At 33.8% G+C, this 23,053-nt stretch overlaps 2 protein-coding genes across 2 annotated transcripts; both read left to right on the top strand.

Annotated features, from left to right (window-relative positions):
• Positions 1–13,617: 13,617 nt before the first annotated feature.
• Positions 13,618–19,004, top strand: LOC131614020 (uncharacterized). Its single transcript, XM_058885650.1, has 4 exons — positions 13,618–13,896; positions 14,776–14,886; positions 16,799–16,872; positions 17,167–19,004. The coding sequence occupies exons 3-4, from the start codon at positions 16,818–16,820 to the stop codon at positions 19,002–19,004; spliced, it is 1,893 nt and encodes a 630-aa protein (XP_058741633.1). The 5' UTR covers positions 13,618–13,896; positions 14,776–14,886; positions 16,799–16,817.
• Positions 19,005–19,011: 7 nt separating this feature from the next.
• LOC131609280 (uncharacterized) lies at positions 19,012–21,879 on the top strand. The gene is made up of 6 exons (XM_058880976.1): positions 19,012–19,057; positions 19,143–19,481; positions 19,550–19,655; positions 19,731–20,494; positions 20,621–20,646; positions 21,791–21,879. The coding sequence occupies exons 1-4, from the start codon at positions 19,041–19,043 to the stop codon at positions 20,445–20,447; spliced, it is 1,179 nt and encodes a 392-aa protein (XP_058736959.1). The 5' UTR covers positions 19,012–19,040; the 3' UTR covers positions 20,448–20,494; positions 20,621–20,646; positions 21,791–21,879.
• Positions 21,880–23,053: the final 1,174 nt, after the last annotated feature.

Raw genomic sequence — 23,053 nt, 5'->3', positions numbered from 1 at the left:
CCCAATCTTCATCTTTAATGAAGATCTCATACTTTTTGGACGTCCTAGGGCCTCTTCAAGAAAATTTCCTTCTTTATCCTTAAGATAGGTGTTTGTTAAAAAAGTTTTCCACCCTCCATGTCTTTTTCCGGCCAAACTAAGTATGTAGCGTTTACGCTCATCTGGTATGTTAAAAGACCGCTGTGAAAAAACATATGCATAGAGTGTGTTAGTATAAGTAATTTAAACACCCAACCATATTAAAACAACCAAATCAACTTCGAAAACATCCACAAGCAATTACACCAACACCTAGTATGCTAACTACCAATGCTACTCTTTTCTATCAATTAATTCTCAGCACTATCAAGACTCAATTACTCATTAGTGTAACGCCCGGAAATTTATTTATTCGCTTAATTTAGACGTTTGTGATGTTTATTGAATTTTCGCGTTTTGAAGCGATTTAGTCGGTATTAGTTCGGGATAGCGGATCGACATTTAATCGAAAATTTTAATATTTTTAGTATTAAAAATATTAATAAGCTAATATGTAGCGTTTTGGGAATTTTCTGAGTAATTGAGATTAAACCGTAAATATTAGTTATTGAGTATTAACCGGTATATTAAATAATCAAATATTTTGTTTTAATAAAATAATAGTGGAATATTATTAGAAGTAACAATTTGATTTATTTATTTTATGTTGAGGAGAAGAATGGGCCTATTTTTTTTAATTAAGTGAAGAATAGAAATGTGGTATTAATTGTTAGGCCCAATGTTATAATAATAAAAATAGAAGCATAATATATATAGTATAGAAAACCAGAAAAAGGAAAATAGAAATTAGAGAGAAAGTCATTTGGGAGAAAGAAAGAAAACTAGGGTTTTAGAGGGAAGGAGGAGGCCAAAGAGGGATTCCATTCAAGAGCTATTTTCTCCAAATTTCTCCAAGAATCCATTAGAGCTGCACTCAATCCAAGGTTAGGGTGGGGTTCTCTTCCTATAATGGGGCTTATGAGCAATTTTATGTTGGGGTTTAGGGATTTAGGTTTTACTTTCACTGTATTAATTGTTATCGGAATCTAGAAATTCCATGTTTTCTGTTTTGCTAATTGATGTTGTCTAAGTTCATGCTTGTATGCCCATGTTTGTATTCATATATATATATATATATATATGCTACTGGAACCGTTGAACCGTTGAGCTTATGTTGTAGCGTGAGGATAAATATTTTTACATATGTGACTGTTACAATATATGAGAGACAGTTGCATTATACACTCATTACACCATGAAGCTGATTGAAAAGAATGATAAAAAAAAAAAAAAAACTCTTTCACTGACTACATGCTTTAGAAATTAAGCTGTGACCACTAGAATTGCCAATTTGATACTTTAGAAAAATTTAGAAAAGATATTTGTATGTTGAAAAACAATTACCTTGTGTGTTTGTTTTTGTCTAGATATCTTACTGAGAGCTACACTTCATTGGCTTAAGTATGCTTGGTTTACATGTTTTATATTAATTAGTTTAATTAATAATTCATGAAATAGTTTAACTAAACAAATAAAATGTAGGCATGACTTGTTTATATTAAATAGAGATTAGTAACTATAATAGAACAGTAAAGTGGTAGTGTGTACATAAATTGGAAATAGTGGTGTTGTGTAATACAAAACAGTTCTGTCGATCGAAATAGCCGAATTAAGCGGTATATTTAATTGTCCGGAATTTGATGAAAATTTACGTGGTAGCTAAATTTAATTAGTAGATTAACGTGGTGGTGTTATTTTATCGAAATTGTAATATTAATCGGTCGATTAAATTAATAGTTGAATTAATTTTTAATAAGCCTATTTAATTAAAATAAATTGAACTTAGATTAACTATTCGGTTTAGCGGTAAATTACGGTATCTTGCGAATTTGACCGTGAATGTGATTGTTGTGAATATCTTTGTGATTCTTTTGCTAATGGCATCGTCCGTTGATTTGATGAATTGTCGGAATTGTTTCGTTGTTGTATGAAGTTGTTGTATTATGTGTGAAATGTATTACCTTTAATAATCGGTAATAATTGTGATATGGGCGTGTGCCTTGTGAAGAATATTTTTGTGAAGTAAATGATGATGATGGTGTTGTGTGATGTTCGGTTCATCGAGTCACATGCATTTGCATATTTATTGTGACGGCCTGGATTGGCAAATTAGTGACGAAGGCTTATGCCTTGTGCCTCTGAATTGGGCAATTGGTGACGGGGGCTGAAGCTCCGATTGGTACCACATGCATATACATGAGTCATGTCCCATATATTTCTATGTGCTTCATAGTGTGACGTTTGTGACTTTGTTGTGATTTTTACTTTTGTGAATTATTAAATGATGGGATTATGTGATGATGTGAATTTGTGACTTAATGATAGAATGACTATATTAATACTTGCGAATGCGATCAACCGAATATGTCTAATTTCTAATATATAATTTATCATGCGCTCGATTATATGAATTGATATCTCACCCTTTCTTTGTTTCGCCGTTGCCTTTATATTGGTAACGTGCAGGTGATTCGCATTGAGAGGAGGTTAGCCGAGTTGGTCTTGAGTCGTTGTCGCTCTGATACGTAGCACTCGGGGGGATGAACACGTCAATTTACTTGCTATTGATTTATTATGTTTTGGAAAATACTTGAGTTGTTTATTTGAGATTGCCACTTTAATTGTGTTAATTGTTGAATTAAGATGCTATGAAATCTTGAACTAATTGTTGAGTTTCCGTTGCACTTCTATGGAAGTTATTTTATATTAAAGACTATCATTCGATGTTGTCGGTTCTCCCATATTTTTTTATGAATGTTATGTATCCGCTTTATGCGATGAAGTGATTTGTCTTTGAGAATGAATATGTGATACCTCAATTGCTTATTTTTGTGAATTTTTATACTCTGATTTTATTTAAATTTCGTGGGTAGAATTGGGGTGTTACATTAGTGGTATCAGAGCAGGTCGGTCTTGTCCGGCCAAGTGTCGAGTCGTAGTGTAGTCTAACAATCATGTATTGTTGTTTGTGCTGATTGTTTTTGTGTTGTAGTGACGCTATGGTTGGGAGGAATGATGCTGCGATAGCTGCTGCTTTGGAAGCGATGGCTCAGGCTATGCAGAACCAACCTAATGCTGATGAGAATGCAGGATCTCGTAGTTTGGCGACTTTCCAGAGGGAGAATCCGCCGGTGTTCAAGGGTACGCATGACCCCGATGGTGCTCTTGATTGGTTGAAGGAGATCGAGCGAATTTTTCGTGTTATGGATTGCACTCCTACACAGAAGGTTAGATATGGCACTCATATGCTGGCTAAGGAAGCGGATGATTGGTGGCTTGAGACCCTAGGAGGTTAGAGGCTCATGGTGAGGAGATCACTTGGATTGCGTTTCGCATGGAGTTCTTAAGGAAATACTTTCCTGAGGATGTCCGTGGTAAGAAGGAGATTGAATTCCTTGAGCTGAAACAAGGGAACAAGTCTGTTGTGGAGTATGCTGCTAAGTTTGGTGAACTGGCTAAGTTTTACCAATACTATGATGGTCCGAATGGTGAGTTTTCCAAGTGTATCAAGTTTGAGAATGGGTTGCGTCCAGAAATCAAGAAAGCGGTCAGTTACCAGAAGATCCGTATTTTTGTTGATTTGGTTGGTAGTTGTCGGATTTATGAGGAGGACAACAACGCTCATTATCGTGTTATTAATGAGAAGAGGGGCAAGAATCAACAAAGCCGTGAGAAACCATATGATGCTGGTAAAGGGAAGCAAAGAGTTGCTCATGGTCATAAGACTAGTGGGGGAGATGCTCCTGCTAGGGTTGTATGTTTCAAGTGTGGTCGACCTGGTCATAAGAGCGATGTTTGTACTGCTGATGTGAAGAGGTGTTACCGTTGTGGTAAGACGGGACATATGTCATCTGCTTGTAAGCATAAGGATGTTGTTTGCTTTAACTGTGGTGCGGAGGGACATATTGATAGCCAGTGTCAGAAGCCAAAGAAGACAGCTGTAGGTGGTAAAGTGTTCGCTTTGTCAGGAACTCAGACATCTAGTGAGGATGGCCTTGTTAGAGGTACTTGTTTCATTAATAGCATTCCTTCAATTACTATTATTGATACCGGTGCCACTCATTGTTTTATTGCTGCTGATTGTGTGAAAAGATTGGGTCTTACTTTGTCTGCTATGAATGGAGAAATGGTTGTCGAACTCCCCGCTAAGGGAACGGTGACTACTTCTCTAATGTGTTTGGATTGTCCTCTGTCAATCTTTGATAGGGACTTTGTTGTTGACTTTGTATGTTTACCGCTTGTTGGTTTGGATGTGGTTTTGGGTATGAATTGGTTGAAACACAACTACGTTCATATCAATTGTTATAACAACACGGTGAGATTTTCTTCTCTTGAAGAAGAAGGAGTTGGTTTGTTGACTGGTAAGCAATTGAAGCAACTGATGCAAGACGAAGCGCAAATGTTCTCATTGATGGCGTCCTTGTCTTTTGAGAATCAAGTTCGAATTGATGAGTTAAAGGTGGTGAGAGAATTTTCTGAAGTGTTTCCTGATGACATCCCTGATGTACCTCCAGAAAGAGAAGTTGAGTTTACGATTGATCTTGTACCTGGTACCAGACCTGTTTCTATGGCACCGTACAGAATGTCTGCATCAGAGTTGTCTGAATTGAAGAAGCAATTAGAGGAATTGCTTGAGAAGAAGTTTGTAAGACCAAGTGTATCGCCGTGGGGAGCACCCGTATTGCTTGTAAAGAAGAAAGATGGAAGTATGAGACTTTGTGTTGATTATCGGCAGTTGAATAAAGTGACGATAAAGAACAAGTATCCACTTCCAAGAATCGATGACTTGATGGATCAGTTAGTGGGTGCTAGTGTGTTTTCTAAGATTGATTTGAGGTCCGGATATCACCAGATTAGAGTAAGAGAAGATGACATTCAGAAGACCGCGTTCAGGACTCGGTATGGACACTACGAGTATTCAGTGATGCCCTTCGGTGTTACTAATGCACCGGGAGTATTCATGGAGTACATGAACCGTATTTTTCATACTTACTTAGATCGGTTTGTGGTGGTATTCATTGATGACATTCTTATCTACTCTAAATCTGAAGAGGAGCATGAAGAGCATCTGAGAATTGTGTTGCAAGTTCTGAAAGAGAAACAGTTGTATGCCAAGTTGTCTAAGTGTGAATTCTGGTTGCATGAAGTTAGTTTCCTTGGCCATGTTATTTCTGGTAGTGGCATTTCCGTGGATCCTTCTAAAGTTGATGCTGTGTTACAATGGGAGACTCCGAAGTCTGCTACTGAGATTAGAAGTTTCTTGGGTTTAGCTGGTTACTATAGACGGTTTATCGAAGGATTTTCTAAGTTGGCACTTCCATTGACGAGATTGACTTGTAAAGGAAAGGCGTTTGTGTGGGATGTTCAATGTGAAGAGAGTTTCAATGAGTTGAAGAAGAGGTTGACGTCGGCTCCAGTTTTGACTTTGCCTAATTCAGGAGAGCCTTTTGTTGTGTACTGTGATGCTTGCTTGATGGGATTAGGTGGTGTACTTATGCAAAATGGTAAAGTGGTTGCTTATGCGTCTAGGCAGTTGAGGACCCATGAAAAGAATTATCCTACGCATGATCTTGAGTTGGCTGCAGTGGTCTTTGTGTTAAAGATTTGGAGACATTATCTTTATGGTTCTAGATTTGAAGTGTTTAGCGACCATAAGAGTTTGAAGTACCTTTTTGATCAGAAAGAGTTGAATATGAGGCAACGAAGGTGGCTTGAATTGTTGAAGGATTATGATTTCGGTTTGAACTATCATCCTGGAAAAGCAAATGTAGTGGCTGATGCTTTGAGCCGAAAGACTTTGCATATGTCGGCCATGATGGTTAAAGAGTTGGAGTTGATTGAGCAGTTCCGAGACTTGAGTTTGGTATGCGAAGTGACACCGCATAGTGTTATGTTGGGAATGTTAAAGATTAACAATGACTTTCTTGACAATATCAGAGAGGCTCAGAAGCTAGATGGGAAGTTGGTGGATTTGATGGTAGGAACCAATCGACATGAGAATGGTGATTTCAAGTTAGATGCACGTGGTGTGTTGAGATTCCGAGATCGTATTTGCATTCCTGATGATGAAGAGATTAAGAAGGCGATTCTTGAAGAGAGTCATAGAAGCAAATTGAGTATTCATCCAGGAGCTACAAAGATGTACCAAGACTTGAAGGGTTTGTTTTGGTGGCTTGGTATGAAACGTGATGTGGCACAGTTTGTGTATTCTTGTTTGACTTGTCAGAAGTCAAAGATCGAACATCAGAAGCCTGCAGGATTGATGCAACCGTTAGAAGTTCCAGAATGGAAATGGGATAGCATTTCGATGGACTTTGTAACGGGATTACCTAATACCTTAAGAGGATTTGACTCGATTTGGGTGATTGTTGATAGGCTTACGAAGTCGGCACACTTTATACCTATTAACATCACATTTCCAATTGTGAAGTTAGCAGAGATATATGTCAGGGTGATTGTGAAGTTGCATGGTGTACCTTTATGTATTGTGTCCGATAGAGATCCAAGGTTTACTTCCGATTTCTGGAGAAGTTTGCAAGAGGCGTTGGGTTCTAAGTTGAGGTTGAGTACGGCGTATCATCCGCAGACAGATGGTCAGACCGAGAGGACTATTCAGTCATTGGAGGATTTGTTGAGAGCATGTGTTCTTGAGCAGGGAGGTTCATGGGATACTCATCTTCCGTTGATTGAGTTCACTTACAATAACAGTTACCATTCTAGTATTGGAATGGCACCTTTTGAGGCGTTGTATGGTCGGAGATGTAGGACTCCGTTATGTTGGCACGAGTCGGGTGAGAGTGTGGTACTTGGACCCGAGATGGTTAGGGAGACTACGGAGAAAGTGAAACTTATTCGAGATAAGATGAAAGCTTCTCAGAGTAGGCAGAAAAGTTACCATGACAAAAGGAGAAAAGATTTGGAATTCCAAGCTGGTGATCATGTGTTTTTGAGAGTCACGCCTGTGACTGGTGTTGGGCGAGCTCTGAAGTCTAAGAAGCTCACTCCTCGCTTTATCGGTCCATATCAGATATCAGATCGAGTGGGGAAAGTTGCTTATCGTGTGGCGTTACCGCCAAATCTTGCTAACTTGCACGATGTGTTTCATGTGTCACAACTCCGGAAGTATGTTTCAGATCCGTCTCATGTGATTCAGATGGACGATGTGCAAGTGCGCGATAATCTCACAGTAGAGACGATGCCTGTGCGAATTGAGGGTCGCGAAGTGAAGGTTCTAAGAGGCAAAGAGATTCCATTGGTGAAAGTTGTCTGGTTGGGAGCTGCTGGTGAGAGCCTAACTTGGGAGCTGGAGAGCAAGATGCGAGACTCCTATCCTGAGTTATTTCAATCAGGTAAATTTCTATTTTCGAGGACGAAAATATTCTAGTGGGGGAGAGTTGTAACGCCCAGAAATTTATTTATTCGCTTAATTTAGACGTTTGTGATGTTTATTGAATTTTCGCGTTTTGAAGCGATTTAGTCGGTATTAGTTCGGGATAGCGGATCGACATTTAATCGAAAATTTTAATATTTTTAGTATTAAAAATATTAATAAGCTAATATGTAGCGTTTTGGGAATTTTCTGAGTAATTGAGATTAAACCGTAAATATTAGTTATTGAGTATTAACCGGTATATTAAATAATCAAATATTTTGTTTTAATAAAATAATAGTGGAATATTATTAGAAGTAACAATTTGATTTATTTATTTTATGTTGAGGAGAAGAATGGGCCTATTTTTTTTAATTAAGTGAAGAATAGAAATGTGGTATTAATTGTTAGGCCCAATGTTATAATAATAAAAATAGAAGCATAATATATATAGTATAGAAAACCAGAAAAAGGAAAATAGAAATTAGAGAGAAAGTCATTTGGGAGAAAGAAAGAAAACTAGGGTTTTAGAGGGAAGGAGGAGGCCAAAGAGGGATTCCATTCAAGAGCTATTTTCTCCAAATTTCTCCAAGAATCCATTAGAGCTGCACTCAATCCAAGGTTAGGGTGGGGTTCTCTTCCTATAATGGGGCTTATGAGCAATTTTATGTTGGGGTTTAGGGATTTAGGTTTTACTTTCACTGTATTAATTGTTATCGGAATCTAGAAATTCCATGTTTTCTGTTTTGCTAATTGATGTTGTCTAAGTTCATGCTTGTATGCCCATGTTTGTATTCATATATATATATATATATGCTACTGGAACCGTTGAACCGTTGAGCTTATGTTGTAGCGTGAGGATAAATATTTTTACATATGTGACTGTTACAATATATGAGAGACAGTTGCATTATACACTCATTACACCATGAAGCTGATTGAAAAGAATGATAAAAAAAAAAAAAAACTCTTTCACTGACTACATGCTTTAGAAATTAAGCTGTGACCACTAGAATTGCCAATTTGATACTTTAGAAAAATTTAGAAAAGATATTTGTATGTTGAAAAACAATTACCTTGTGTGTTTGTTTTTGTCTAGATATCTTACTGAGAGCTACACTTCATTGGCTTAAGTATGCTTGGTTTACATGTTTTATATTAATTAGTTTAATTAATAATTCATGAAATAGTTTAACTAAACAAATAAAATGTAGGCATGACTTGTTTATATTAAATAGAGATTAGTAACTATAATAGAACAGTAAAGTGGTAGTGTGTACATAAATTGGAAATAGTGGTGTTGTGTAATACAAAACAGTTCCGTCGATCGAAATAGCCGAATTAAGCGGTATATTTAATTGTCCGGAATTTGATGAAAATTTACGTGGTAGCTAAATTTAATTAGTAGATTAACGTGGTGGTGTTATTTTATCGAAATTGTAATATTAATCGGTCGATTAAATTAATAGTTGAATTAATTTTTAATAAGCCTATTTAATTAAAATAAATTGAACTTAGATTAACTATTCGGTTTAGCGGTAAATTACGGTATCTTGCGAATTTGACCGTGAATGTGATTGTTGTGAATATCTTTGTGATTCTTTTGCTAATGGCATCGTCCGTTGATTTGATGAATTGTCGGAATTGTTTCGTTGTTGTATGAAGTTGTTGTATTATGTGTGAAATGTATTACCTTTAATAATCGGTAATAATTGTGATATGGGCGTGTGCCTTGTGAAGAATATTTTTGTGAAGTAAATGATGATGATGGTGTTGTGTGATGTTCGGTTCATCGAGTCACATGCATTTGCATATTTATTGTGACGGCCTGGATTGGCAAATTAGTGACGAAGGCTTATGCCTTGTGCCTCTGAATTGGGCAATTGGTGACGGGGGCTGAAGCTCCGATTGGTACCACATGCATATACATGAGTCATGTCCCATATATTTCTATGTGCTTCATAGTGTGACGTTTGTGACTTTGTTGTGATTTTTACTTTTGTGAATTATTAAATGATGGGATTATGTGATGATGTGAATTTGTGACTTAATGATAGAATGACTATATTAATTCTTGCGAATGCGATCAACCGAATATGTCTAATTTCTAATATATAATTTATCATGCGCTCGATTATATGAATTGATATCTCACCCTTTCTTTGTTTCGCCGTTGCCTTTATATTGGTAACGTGCAGGTGATTCGCATTGAGAGGAGGTTAGCCGAGTTGGTCTTGAGTCGTTGTCGCTCTGATACGTAGCACTCGGGGGGATGAACACGTCAATTTACTTGCTATTGATTTATTATGTTTTGGAAAATACTTGAGTTGTTTATTTGAGATTGCCACTTTAATTGTGTTAATTGTTGAATTAAGATGCTATGAAATCTTGAACTAATTGTTGAGTTTCCGTTGCACTTCTATGGAAGTTATTTTATATTAAAGATTATCATTCGATGTTGTCGGTTCTCCCATATTTTTTTATGAATGCTATGTATCCGCTTTATGCGATGAAGTGATTTGTCTTTGAGAATGAATATGTGATACCTCAATTGCTTATTTTTGTGAATTTTTATACTCTGATTTTATTTAAATTTCGTGGGTAGAATTGGGGTGTTACAATTAGCATCATATCCATTAAATCACATTATATAGTACTTGTAATTTTCTGAACAACAACATATCCATTTAATGATTCATAAGCATAAGAAATGGAAATCAACATATTAAAATGTAATAATGTATTCTAGACCCACACATTTTAACATCAATGATTTTCACTTAACTAACTCATAGAAACATAACTGATAACAGAGAACAAACTAACTGAAACAGAATTTCCAATGGATACAAACCTCAGAAGGGTTGTTCAGAAAAACCCGTGAACCGAACTGAATTGAAAACCAATCAAACTTTTCTTTTCCTGCAAAAAATAGTGACAAATAACCAATAATGGTCATCAATTTTCAGAATATGAAGATAAACCTAAAACATCATAAAACAGTACATAGATTCAGTGACCTCTAACTCTAAATACTACTCTACTTAAACAATTCTTAAATGTCACAAATTCAAATATGATGATAAAGATTCAACATTTCTCACCTTTGAAAGAAGGGTGAGCCGAAACGGAGGGAGTTCAAACGGAGGGAGTACGACGAAGGGAGTACAGACGGAAGGAGTACGACGGTGGGAGAACAATAGAGGGAGTATGAACGGAGGCGTGGAGAGGAATACAATGAGGAGGAGGAGAATCTCAGTACTGTGTTGAGAGAAATATGAGGAGGAGAAACGATGTGAGGCGTGTTTTGTTAGTTTAGGATTTAACAATTTTAATTATAAAATTACCTACGCCAGCGCTTTTATTAAAGCGCTTTCATACCCCCCTATAGCAGCGCTTTTATTAAAGCGCTTTCATACCCCCACTATAGCAGCGCTTTTGAAAGCGCTTTCATACCCCCCCCCCCCCCCTTTACCAGCGCTTTTTTTAAAGCGCTTTCATAAATCTCCCCTATAGCAGCGCTTTCTAAAAGCGCTTTCATACCCCCCCCCCCCCTTTACTAGTACTTTTTCCCCTTGTTTTTTAATTTTGTTTTTTGCGAAACCTATAGCAGTGCTTTTCCTAAAAGCGCTTTCGTAGATGCGCTGCTAAAAGACAATTTTGGCGTAGTGCCAAAAACTCAATAATACAAACAAAAAGTACAACAGTTAAAAAAAATCAATCGATAAATTCATCCAACCAAAATTTTTAAATATTGATATCACAATTAAATTATCAATTAATTATTAAGATTATAACATTATATATTAAATTGATTAAAAAACAATATATATCAAATTACCATTTACATAATCACCATATTTAGATGAGAAAACATATAAAAAAAGGATCATGTTAACGAGTGCCCCAAGGACACTTGTTAAGCATTCCTTATAAAGAAATTATTATATATGCAATTTATTAAATACATACAATATTCTTTAAAAAAGTTAATTATTTATGTTTTCAATGCATTGAATACATATATTTTAGGAAAAAACTTATCTTTTTTACTTTATTAAACAATGTTCAACTTACCTTTTTAATCTCTTAACCAGTGCTCCAGGGACACTCGTTAGCATTATCCTAAAAAAATTTAGAATAATCGAAAAAAAAGAGAGATGAAGTAGTATTTATCAACCACCATGTGCAAATCAAAATAAATAAAAAACAAATGAAAGAGAGAATGATGAGAAAAGAAAATAAAAATTTGAAAAAGAGAGAAATGAATTGATAGATAAGGAATAGAAAATGTGATATCGTAAGTATTTATAAGATTTGATATGTGATGATGGAAGTTTGAGAGAGAGTGGTGTAAAATTTGATATGTGATGAGGGAAGTTGGAGAGAGAGTGGTGTATATAATATGATTATTAAATTAATTTAATTTATAATTAAATAGAAAGAAAGTGGTGGAGATAGTTGAAGAGAGAATGGTATATATAATATTACTAAATTAATTTACAATTAAATAGAAAGAAAGTGGTGAGGGAAGTTGAAAACAGAAGTTGAAGATGATATAAAATAAGTTAGTGGAAAACTAGTGGGAGAGAATTAGTTTTCATTAAAATAAATAATAAATAAAGTAAAATAAAATGAATATAAAAAATGACTAAAACGACCTCAATTTTGACTCTAAAAGTTCTTTCAATGACTTAACAACTTTAATATATAAGATATAATAGGAGGATGAAACAAACGTGTATATTGATTTTTCGACGGAGTTCACGGTTTTGAAAATGGTGTGAGCATTTTTATGCAGAGTATTTTCCTGTCACATTTACCCAATTGTACAAGTTCCCTAATGTTAGAGACTCCAAAGTGGTTGACTTGTGAATTTGAATAAATTTGGCAAGATGCAACCATTATAATTTTTAACAAGTATATTCTATAAATGACAAATTGATGCTCAAATTATTTATTCCCTCCGTTTTGTTTTATAATGAGTGTTGTTTTAGCAAAAAAATTGGTTTAAAAGAAATATAATTCTCATTTTTCAATGTATGATTGCTATTTTTTCAATTCAATCCTTCAATTGTTACTCTGTAAACTACTCCTAATACATTTATAAGGTTAATTTAATAAAAGTGCAATACCTTATGATAATATTATTACATTTTTTATATCTGTGCGCAGATGCTCATTTTAAAACGGAGGGAGTAAGCGTCAATCTCTTTTAACATGTTACCAAAATAGAGGAATGTTGCAAAATCGCTCTACTTGCATGATGAATATTATAAAAGTACAGAATAGTAAAAAAAACTATAAAAACACAATAGTAAATTTTCATTAATTAATATATCAACTATATTTTACACCAATGGTGTATATTATTTTAAACATAATATTTTTCATCACAACTTTTGATTCTATAATTATATTTCCTATCTTGAAGAAGTCATTCTTCTTTCAAGTCTTCCACTTTTACTTCTGCTCAAACCAGCCAATATATGTATAAAATAAAAGATTTGGAAGAAGATGTGTCTTATTTATTTTATACGAGATTGTTACGTATTTACAACAACATTCCGATTCATAATCGCATTCCCCTTTGTGAAATCCCTCCAAAATGCATCTTCTTTCACAATCTCCACAATCCCCAACACTAAAAAAAAAAAAGCCTTCTTGTGACACTCATTTTTAGTGACACCTTAATATTTGTCACTAAATGTTACTTTTACCTACACTTAATATTTGTCACTAAATGTTACTTTTACCTACACTTAATATTTGTCACTAAATGTTACTTTTACCTACAGTAGTATTTGTCCGTCACATTTTCCCATTTAATAAAATAGGATATGACTCAACAAATTAATTAACAAATATTTTATTAAAAAAAATAATATTTTCAAAAAATAAAAAATAATATTTTTTGATATATTTTAAACAAAATATTAATCTTAAAAAAAAACTTTATGACTCAAAAAATAAATATATTATACTTTAATAATATTATTTTTTAATTTTATTACCTATCAAATTTGTATATCATAAACTTACTAAAAAATCATTTTCAAAAATAAAAAAAATTTGAGAAAAGTTTTTGTGTTTTTTTGGATTCTCTCGTTCTCACAATTCTATTTTCATTTCAACGTAAACCAGCCGCCGCAATTCTCGTTTGCCGGAAAGATTCATCAATCAAATCGACTGGAATCAACCAGCCGCCGCAGCTCCGGCCACCGCCATTCATTCTTCTTCAGGTTTCTTCTTCGTCGACTTTTCCTTTACACCACTAGATCTGAGTGACGTAGATTAGGTTTGATTTCGTTTTTGTTTTGTCAGATCCAGTATATTATCTTAGAAAATCGCCGGAAACTACTATAGTATAGTCGCGCCTCCAACGTCGCCGAATCTCGACCGTTCGATTCACATCACACCATCGTTCTCCTCCGCTTGCGCCACCGGAGGTAACCTTTTCTTTCATTCTTCCTTGTTTATTCCTTTGTTGCTTTTGATTTTGTATATGTTATAAAGGTTTGCAGTGATTGGCTTTTATGTTTTACACTCAATCTGAACTAGTTTCTAGGGTTAGACACACTCTGTTTCTCACTAATTTGAACTAGTTTTTAGGCTTACACACTCTGTCTTTCACTAATTTGATTTTGTATATGTTAGATAAAACCATGTGAAATGGCTAGAAGAATGTAATCTTCATTCTGCAGTTTATATAAAACTTAGTTATATGTATTTGGAGAACTATTATGTTGTATTAACAAATTGTAGAAATATATTACTGATATAGAAAATAATAGCATGCATTGTAATAATAGTCTAGAAACTGATTTAGTTCTTACTCTTTAGGCTTACACACTCTGTCTTTCACTAATTTGATTTTGTATATGTTAGATAAAACCATGTGAAATGGCTAGAAGAATGTAATCTTCATTCTGCAGTTTATATAAAACTTAGTTATATGTATTTGGAGAACTATTATGTTGTATTAACAAATTGTAGAAATATATTACTGATATAGAAAATAATAGCATGCATTGTAATAATAGTCTAGAAACTGATTTAGTTCTTACTCTTTAAGTAATTATAATTATGGTTTGTTATTTTGAAAATATAAAAACATTTTTGAAATTGGTCTGCATTATGAAATTTGTATGAATACAAATACAATCGTAACATCCTTAGATTTAGTAATATATGGGAGTTGGCTTTCGTGCTCAATTTCTTGAATGTGAGCTTCAACGGCGTGATCTTTTGAATTTGGATTGTGTTTTTATTGTGTGTTTGTTTTGAAAAGGTTGTTTTTTTTAGGTTGTGCTTTGTTGTTGTTGCAGTTGTTTAGGCCTTTGTTGAATATCTCACTTGAATTCTCTGCTGAAGAGTTTGAGACTACTCTTCTCAATCCCAATGACACTTTGTTTTACATTCACATGCCTTTGCTAAAGGTTAGTGCTTTTTCTATGAATGTTGCTTCTTTGCTTTTTCTATAAATTTAGTTTGTGTATTACTTATGTTAATGTTCTATCACGGTGCTTATTTGCTTTCTTTTTGTTGAATTTTGCTAGTTTGCAATGTTTGTGCTTTCGAAATTTCATCCCATTAAATTGCAAGTTCTAGTTTCTTAAGATGGTTAAGTTGTATACTTGACCATATCAGAAATTTCAGAGCTGTGAAGTCGGTTTTTTTATATGCTCATTGATTGGATATTGGCAAGTTGATAACACACATTTTACATTGCTTATTATTGTTCCAAGCATAAATGCAGCCATGTGTTAATATTTTACATTGCTTATTATGTGTTCCAAGCAATTTGCCACTTTTGTTTAATAGTATTTGTTCTGAAATTTTTGTATTTGTTCGGAGGTTTCTTCTCTTTTTAATCATCATTTTGTTTGGAGCAACTGTTATTTGTTCATAAGAGATGAGCTTTCCGTCTTGGTTTTAGTCAGTCTCATAGAGAGTTTATTAACGCATTGATAGCTTCTTGGTAATTAGAAACATTGGAAACTGTAGACATTGACATCCATATCATACTAGTTTCAATTAAGCTGCATTGGTTCAATTAAATTAGTGGTTAATTTAAGCATCTTGAGATTGAAGATCATATAAAATAATGTTGTTGGAGTTGAAAATATACTAATATACAAATATTATACTCTAAAAGTAGTATAGTTTTAAAATGATCATGTTACTATTACTGTTTATAGTACTAATAATATAGTTTTGTGGGTCAGATTAGGATGATACTCTAATCTTTGCCTGTTTAATGTAATCTTATGTAAAGTTTAGTTAATGTTTGCTTCAATATGGATTCAATCTTAGAATGATTTGTCTAATAATTGAGATATATTTAGAAAAGTTGAAAAATTGATATTAGATGATTGTAAAATAATTCAGGGACATTTAGTTCATTTTTAGAAACAACATTCAAACATATTGCCCTATAAAAGACATTCCGAAGTGGTCCTAATTTAGAACATTATAAGTTATTCTATAAACAATTATCTGAAGTAAACTACAAATCTAATGGCTCATGGGTTACGTTATTTTGATTTTAGTATATTATACATAAATTTGGTTTGCCATTGAATCTGAAATTTGTTACATCTTAGATTGTATACCTTTTGATTTAGTTAATGTAACTATTGATTTTTCTAAGCTTTTTACTCTGGTCCCAGATAGTTGTCAGTTTCTGTGTATGGGGTCCAATTGAAAGCATCCAAAGAGTTTCATTCATTTTCAATAGATTAATAACTTGTCAATTTGCATCCCTAAATAAGTGGGAAGTGGATGAATAAAAAAAGGAATTTTGGTCGGGTCCAATGAGTACTTCAAATCTTCAATCAATAGTACATTTGATTACAGATATTTCATTATAGACTTTTGTTCTGATTGCCTTTTATATTGAATCAATCATGCACTTCCAATTTTTCATGTTATATTAAAACTAGAATCTCGTCTGTCAGAATTTTCTCCTTCTTCATTCGGACTCCTTGGAGACTAAGTTCGAGTTGTCTCTCTAGATCTTGTAGGTTTCTGATGCTCAAACCGTAAAGCTGTTCTCCCATCAATTGCCTGCGATGGAAAAAAACTGTTACTTCTCTCATTCATAATTCTTAGTGAGGTACGCGAATTCAAGATTTTTTTACCGATGGTTTTCTTGTAGAGTCTGTAGTTGCTACCTTAAAATGTCAGACTCCCTTTGCCAAAACTATTAGTTATCAAGTAAACAAAATGAGATTCCTAAGAGTTATTCTTAAGAGTGTAAATCTTACATTTTTATACTGCTGTTTATCTATTTTCCATAGTTCAAAATTTAGCAGTCAATATTCATTTGTATCTTCTTTAATTGTGCAGCTTTTGTTTGTTTTATCAAATGGATAAGAGTTGGATATCAAATAACTCTGTAACTCAAGAGGAGTACATTAGAGGTATTTTAAACTTTCTTGATTTTGCATTTGCAAATTCGTCAGAAAATGGAAAAATTTTATGCCCCTGTACTAAGTGTGTTAATTGCAAGAAGCATTCTCGTATGGATGTTTACGAACACATAATCAGCCGAGGCTTTCTAAAAGGGTACATTCGTTGGATCTTTCATGGTGAGAAAGTTAGCACTTCAAATCGTGCAAGTGCATGTGAAGTACAACATGAGTTTGATCATGACATGGATGCATTGATTCATGATGCATTTTCAGTGGATGTAAATAATGATGATAATGATGCAGATATAAATATGGAGGATGTGGATCGAGAAACATTCATAAACGAACATAATGTTCAACAATATGAAGTGGGTGATAATTCAGATAAGTTCTTTAAGTTGTTGAAGGAGGCAGAACAAAATCTTTATCCGGGTTGTAAGTTTACCAAACTATCATTCATCGTACACCTGTACCACTTAAAGTGTCTAAATGGATGGACAGACAAAAGCTTTTCAATGCTTCTAGAGTTGTTATGTGATGCATTTCCAAAAGAAAATACATTGCCAAAGTCATTTTATGAGACAAAGAAGATTATTTCAGGGTTGGGATTATCATATGAAAAAATCCATGTTTGTCCTAATGAATGTATATTGTATTGGAAGGATTTGGCTCATGCTAATGTTTGCCCTACATGCGGTATCTCAAGATGGAAAGTCAACTCCGACGATGTTGAAGGTAGAAAAAAGATACCTGCTAAGGTTCTTCGTTGGTTTCCTCTTAAGTCTAGATTACAAAGACTTTTTATGTCATCAAAAACTGCTTCTTCCATGACATGGCATGACGATAGTCGAACTAGAGATGGACTCATGAGACATCCAGCAGATTCTTTTGCTTGGAAGGATTTTGATCATCGATATCCCGATTTTTCAAGCGACCCTCGAAACGTTCGACTAGGTTTAGCTTCAGATGGCTTTAATCCATTCAAAACCATGACAATTTCTCACTCCACTTGGCCTGTTGTCTTGATTCCATACAATCTTCCTCCGTGGATGTGTATGAAGCAACCGAATTTCATACTCTCGTTGCTTATTCCTGGTCCAAAAGGTCCTGGTAATAATATTGATGTATATATGCAGCCTCTTGTGGAAGAATTAAAGGAATTATGGGAAATCGGGGTCAAAACGTTTGATGCATGTAAAAAAGAGTCATTTCAAATGCGTGCTGCAATCATGTGGACTATCAATGATTTCCCTGCTTATGCAAATTTGTCAGGTTGGAGCACTAAAGGTCGATATGCTTGTCCATGTTGTGGTTTTGACACAGCCTCTAAGTGGTTGCGTTATAGTAAAAAGTTTTCTTATATGTGTCATCGACGCTGGTTAGAGCCTGATCATAAGTGGAGAAACAATAGAGGACATTTTGATGGAGACCAAGAGTTTAGAGCTCCTCCTAAGGTACCCAATGGAAGTACTGCATTGAGACAATTGAAAAATCGTGAAAACAAGGTGTTGTCCCCATGGAAAAAGAAAAGCATTTTTTTCTCATTGCCATATTGGGAATATAATGTTCTTCGTCATAATCTTGATGTGATGCATATTGAAAAAAATGTTTGTGATAACATTGTTGGGACATTATTAAATTTAGAAAGAAAATCAAAGGATAATGATAAGGCCCGTTATGATCTTATACACATGAACATAAGAAGTCAACTACACCCGAGGATGCATCAAAGTAATGGTAGAAAGTATTTGCCTAGAGCTTGTTACCAAATGACATCAAATGAGAAAGAATCTTTCTTGGAAGTTCTAAAGAATATGAAATCTTCTGATGAGTGTGTTTCTAGTATTCCAAGATGCGTGCAAGTGAAACAACGCAAGATATTTGGTCTCAAAAGTTATGATTGTCATCTCTTAATGCAAGAGTTTCTTCCTATTGCTATGAAAGGTTGTTTGCCCAACAAAGTGAGTAAAGTGATTAGCGATCTTTGTCGTTTCTTCAAAGAACTATGTAGTAAAGTGCTTAGTGAGCATAATTTGGAGCACTTGGAAAAACGAATAGCAAAAACGTTGTGCCAATTAGAAAAGATTTTCCCTCCATCTTTCTTCACTATAATGGTGCATTTGGTAATCCATTTGGCATAGGAGGCAAAAATTGGTGGACCAGTTCATTATCGATGGATGTATCCAATTGAAAGGTACACATTTTTTTAGTTATTTAATATCATTATATTATAAATAAAAACAACATTTTCTTATTTTATTCCAAAAATCTTTTTGCAGGTTCCTTTTTACTCTAAAGTCATTTGTTCGTAATCGAGCTCGCCCTGAAGGGTCTATTGCAGAGGGTTATTTAGCTAATGAATGTTTGATATTTTGTTCACGATATCTCTCTACGGTGGAAACACGATTTACTCGACCTTGTCGAAATGATGATTCCTCCTTTGTAGAAAATGCAAATGTGTTTAATCCTAGAGGTAGACCTTTGGGGAGAAAAAACCATGTTGGGTTTACAGTGAAGAAAAGGAAAAGAGTTTCTCGAGTTTCTCTTGATAAAAAAACATTGCTACAAGCACATAGATATGTGCTTTTCAACAACACTAATGTTGACCCCTTTCAAAGGTAAAAATGTTTAGTTTGATATTCTTTTTGAAGTTTAATGTCTCTAATTTTGTATTTGTATTTCCTAGAGAACACATTGACTTTATCAAGAGACGTAATCAAAATCGTCGGCTATCACCATATGAAATTGACAAAATTCATAGTCGAACATTTCCTGATTGGTTTTGCGAAAGAGTAAGTTTTCCAAAGGTTTTTCAATTATCAATATTTTATTATTTTTCGTGATCATTTAAAATGTAATTGTGTTAGGTAGCACGATTAGAAGAACAAGGAAGTGTTATAGTTACAGATGAAATCAGATGGTTAGCACGGGGGCCATTAGAAAAAGTGAGAAACTATAGTGGCTATATTGTTAATGGAGTTAGATTTCATACAAAGAAGAGGGAAAGGTGTTTAAAGACTCAAAATAGTGGAATTTGTGTTACTGTTAAGACCAAAAGTTATGCTAGTACACGAGACAAACGCCCTAAGGAAGGAGAAATAAACTACTATGGTGCATTGATAGATATAATTCAGTTGGATTATGCAGGAAAGTATAAAGTTGTACTTTTCAAGTGTGATTGGGTTGACATAAATAAGGGGTGCAATATTGATGATTTGGGTTTGACATTAGTAAATTTTAATTACTTGCAACATACAGGAAATGAAATATGTGATGACCCGTTTATTTTTGCTTCTCAAGCCAAGAAAGTATTCTATGTGGAGAATAGAAGACTAAATGACTGGTTTGTCGTTGTGCATGCTAAAGTTAGAGATGTATATGATATGGGTGATGCTCAATCCAATGACATAGATAAAAGTAATGAACAAGTATTGGAAGAGATAAATGATGATGATTTGATTAGACCAGAAACTGATGATAGTGATGATATCATTGAAGTTATAATTAATATAGAGGACATTCCCCAAAATGATGATGAGAATGAAGATACAGAGGATGAGAGTGAAGAAGACCTCTCATATTAATTTGTAAATTAAAATGGGAGAAACCATCTTTGATATTGGGAGGAAAGGTATAAGCTTAAGTCTTTGATACGTCTTCATGTTATATTTATGTTTAATTCCTTAGTGATTTTGCAAGTTTGAAATATGCTGGTTTGAAATATGATAGCTTAACTTCAAATATATTGTTATTTCAGGAACTCCGATAAAGGTGGCTTCTAAGGTATGTTTGCATGTTTGTTCTTTTGAATATGCAATTTGCCACTTTTGTTTAATAGTATTTGTTCTGAAATTTCTGTATTTGTTCGGAGGTTTCTTCTTTGATTTATGTTTGTGTTCGCGTTATTTGATTTATGTTATGACTAAGAAGCATGCATGAATGGTATTTAATTTACATCTTGGTTGCATGTTAGAAGCTAAAGTATAATATCTTGGTTGCAGAAAATCTTATATTTGGCTCTGTCAATATATTAAATTGATCATGTATGGAATTGATTGGAGACATTTAAATTATTGAAATGGTTTTCCAAATGTACAAGTAGCAAGAGAATTAAAGAAAAATTGGTAAGCCAAATAATAGAGACAAATGTACAAGAAATAGAATACCAAAAAACTATAAATGGACAGAAAATTAAGTTTGTGGATGATAGATGATAATGAAGAAAACATCACTACATGGTAAAGCATCAAATCTACAAATAGAGCTTGTGAGATGAAAACCCCAAAAAGACTGCCTCTTTTAACTCTTTGGTTCATCTTAACCCGTTTCTTCTGCTAGCTGCATGGCTGTATAAATTTGAATGTAGTATGTGATTGTTTTGTGCCCTTTGCATGATGATGACACTGTAGGGTGTGTGAACTCTTTGGAATTGTTATGTTAATGTTTTGTCATTCTAAATGTTTTCACAATATGTACTAAGAGTATGATTGAATGTTCCGAAAGATTTTGAAGTTATGAAATTGCTACATAGCTTTCTTGGTTGAAGCTGAACTGATCTAAGAGTAAATTCGATGTAAGCTAATTGCTGTTCATTTATTTGTTCATTGAATATGATGTAAGAGTATTATTGTGTTTGAATATACATACATATATAGTGGGTACAACATTGGCTATATAAGCTTCCATTATCAAGTTGGCTTTCAAATTCCTAACATTGATGTTAGCTCCTCTCTCGCTCTTTCCTTGTTTATGTACAAATGTTCATTTGATAATGTTTTTCGCATCTTTTTGTTATTATACATCTGGCTTAAATAATGAAAATATCTGTTGAAGAAGTTGTGAATGCTACATATATGTCGACTTTTCTTCACTTTTGCTCGTCATTTTGTCTACGCGTGTTCCCTAATATAACTGATGTGATGAACAGACGAAACTTTTGATTACTGGGGCTATTGCTCTGAAGGGCCTTGGAGGGGTTCTATTCATCTTTGGAAGCTCTTTCGGAGCTTTGCTACTGGTTTGTACCCAGTTTCTCTATTGGATTCCATATTCATCTCACATGCTCGGTTTCTTAAGCTATGTTTTTTTGTTTTGTTTCTGTAGCTTCTGCATCAGTTGATTGCTACTCCAATTCGTTATGATTTTTACAATTTCGATAACGAGGACAAAGAATTCACTCAGCTTTTCATCAAATTTACACAGGTCAGAGCAATGACTTGTTTTTTAATTTGAAGTTTAGTTTCATGTCTATGCCCAAATTCAAACTGTTGATTCAATTTCAATCCTTGCAGAACCTGGCTGTTTTTGGAGCTCTGTTGTTTTTCATTGGGATGAAAAACTCCATTCCTAGAAGGCAACCAAAGAAGGCTCCGAAAACAAAAACCTATTAGATGCAGCATTGGAGGACGCTTCTTCAAAGAAATTTCTTGGATTGTTTCCTGGTTCTTCATTCTGTATCGGTTATTCAGTTAGCCAGGTTTCAACTTGGTATACTCTGATTCAGAATTAGTTTTTGTCTGAGTTTTGTAATTTTGTTTTCACTCTTAAACTTCTCAGAGTCGATTTCATTATATTCTAGTAATCATGATGTAAGGATCTCAATGTCTTTGGCATTAATAAATGTAGTTGAAATTCTTTGTTACTATATTGAAATATTTGAATTTAATTGAAATTGATATAATAGTTTAATTTTAATATTAAGTTAATTTGTCATATTTAAATTGAAATAATAGAAAATGTATTGTAAAATTTTTTACCGAATAATTGAATTTTAATATTATATTCTTCAATTATAAAAAAAAAAATAATTTATAATTTTATTATATTTTGGTAAATTATAAAAATATTATTTAATAGAGTTCTAGTGACACCTATTAAAACTAAAACTGTAGGTAAAAAGAGAAATATTTGTAACAGTAACCTATGATATAGTGACATTTAGGTAAATATTTGCCCGTAGCTAAAAGCTATAGTGACACTTATTATACCGTAGCATTACACCCCCTTATAATTGACGCTAAGGGTGGGCGTCACTCAATGTCTGCAAGCTTTTTACCTACGGATTATTGACTTTTAGTGACACTTTTTGAGTGTCACAAAAAGTCAGTTTTCTTGTAGTGCAAAAATACATTTTATTTTATGATTATCACCTTGGGTTGCTCCATCTAAAAAAAAAATTCTCAAACTCAAA

This window comes from Vicia villosa, linkage group LG6 (genome assembly GCF_029867415.1).
Source record: "Vicia villosa cultivar HV-30 ecotype Madison, WI linkage group LG6, Vvil1.0, whole genome shotgun sequence".
NCBI lineage: Eukaryota > Viridiplantae > Streptophyta > Magnoliopsida > Fabales > Fabaceae > Vicia > Vicia villosa.
Note: the sequence above shows the minus strand (reverse complement) of the source record. Positions and strands in the feature narration are given on the sequence as shown.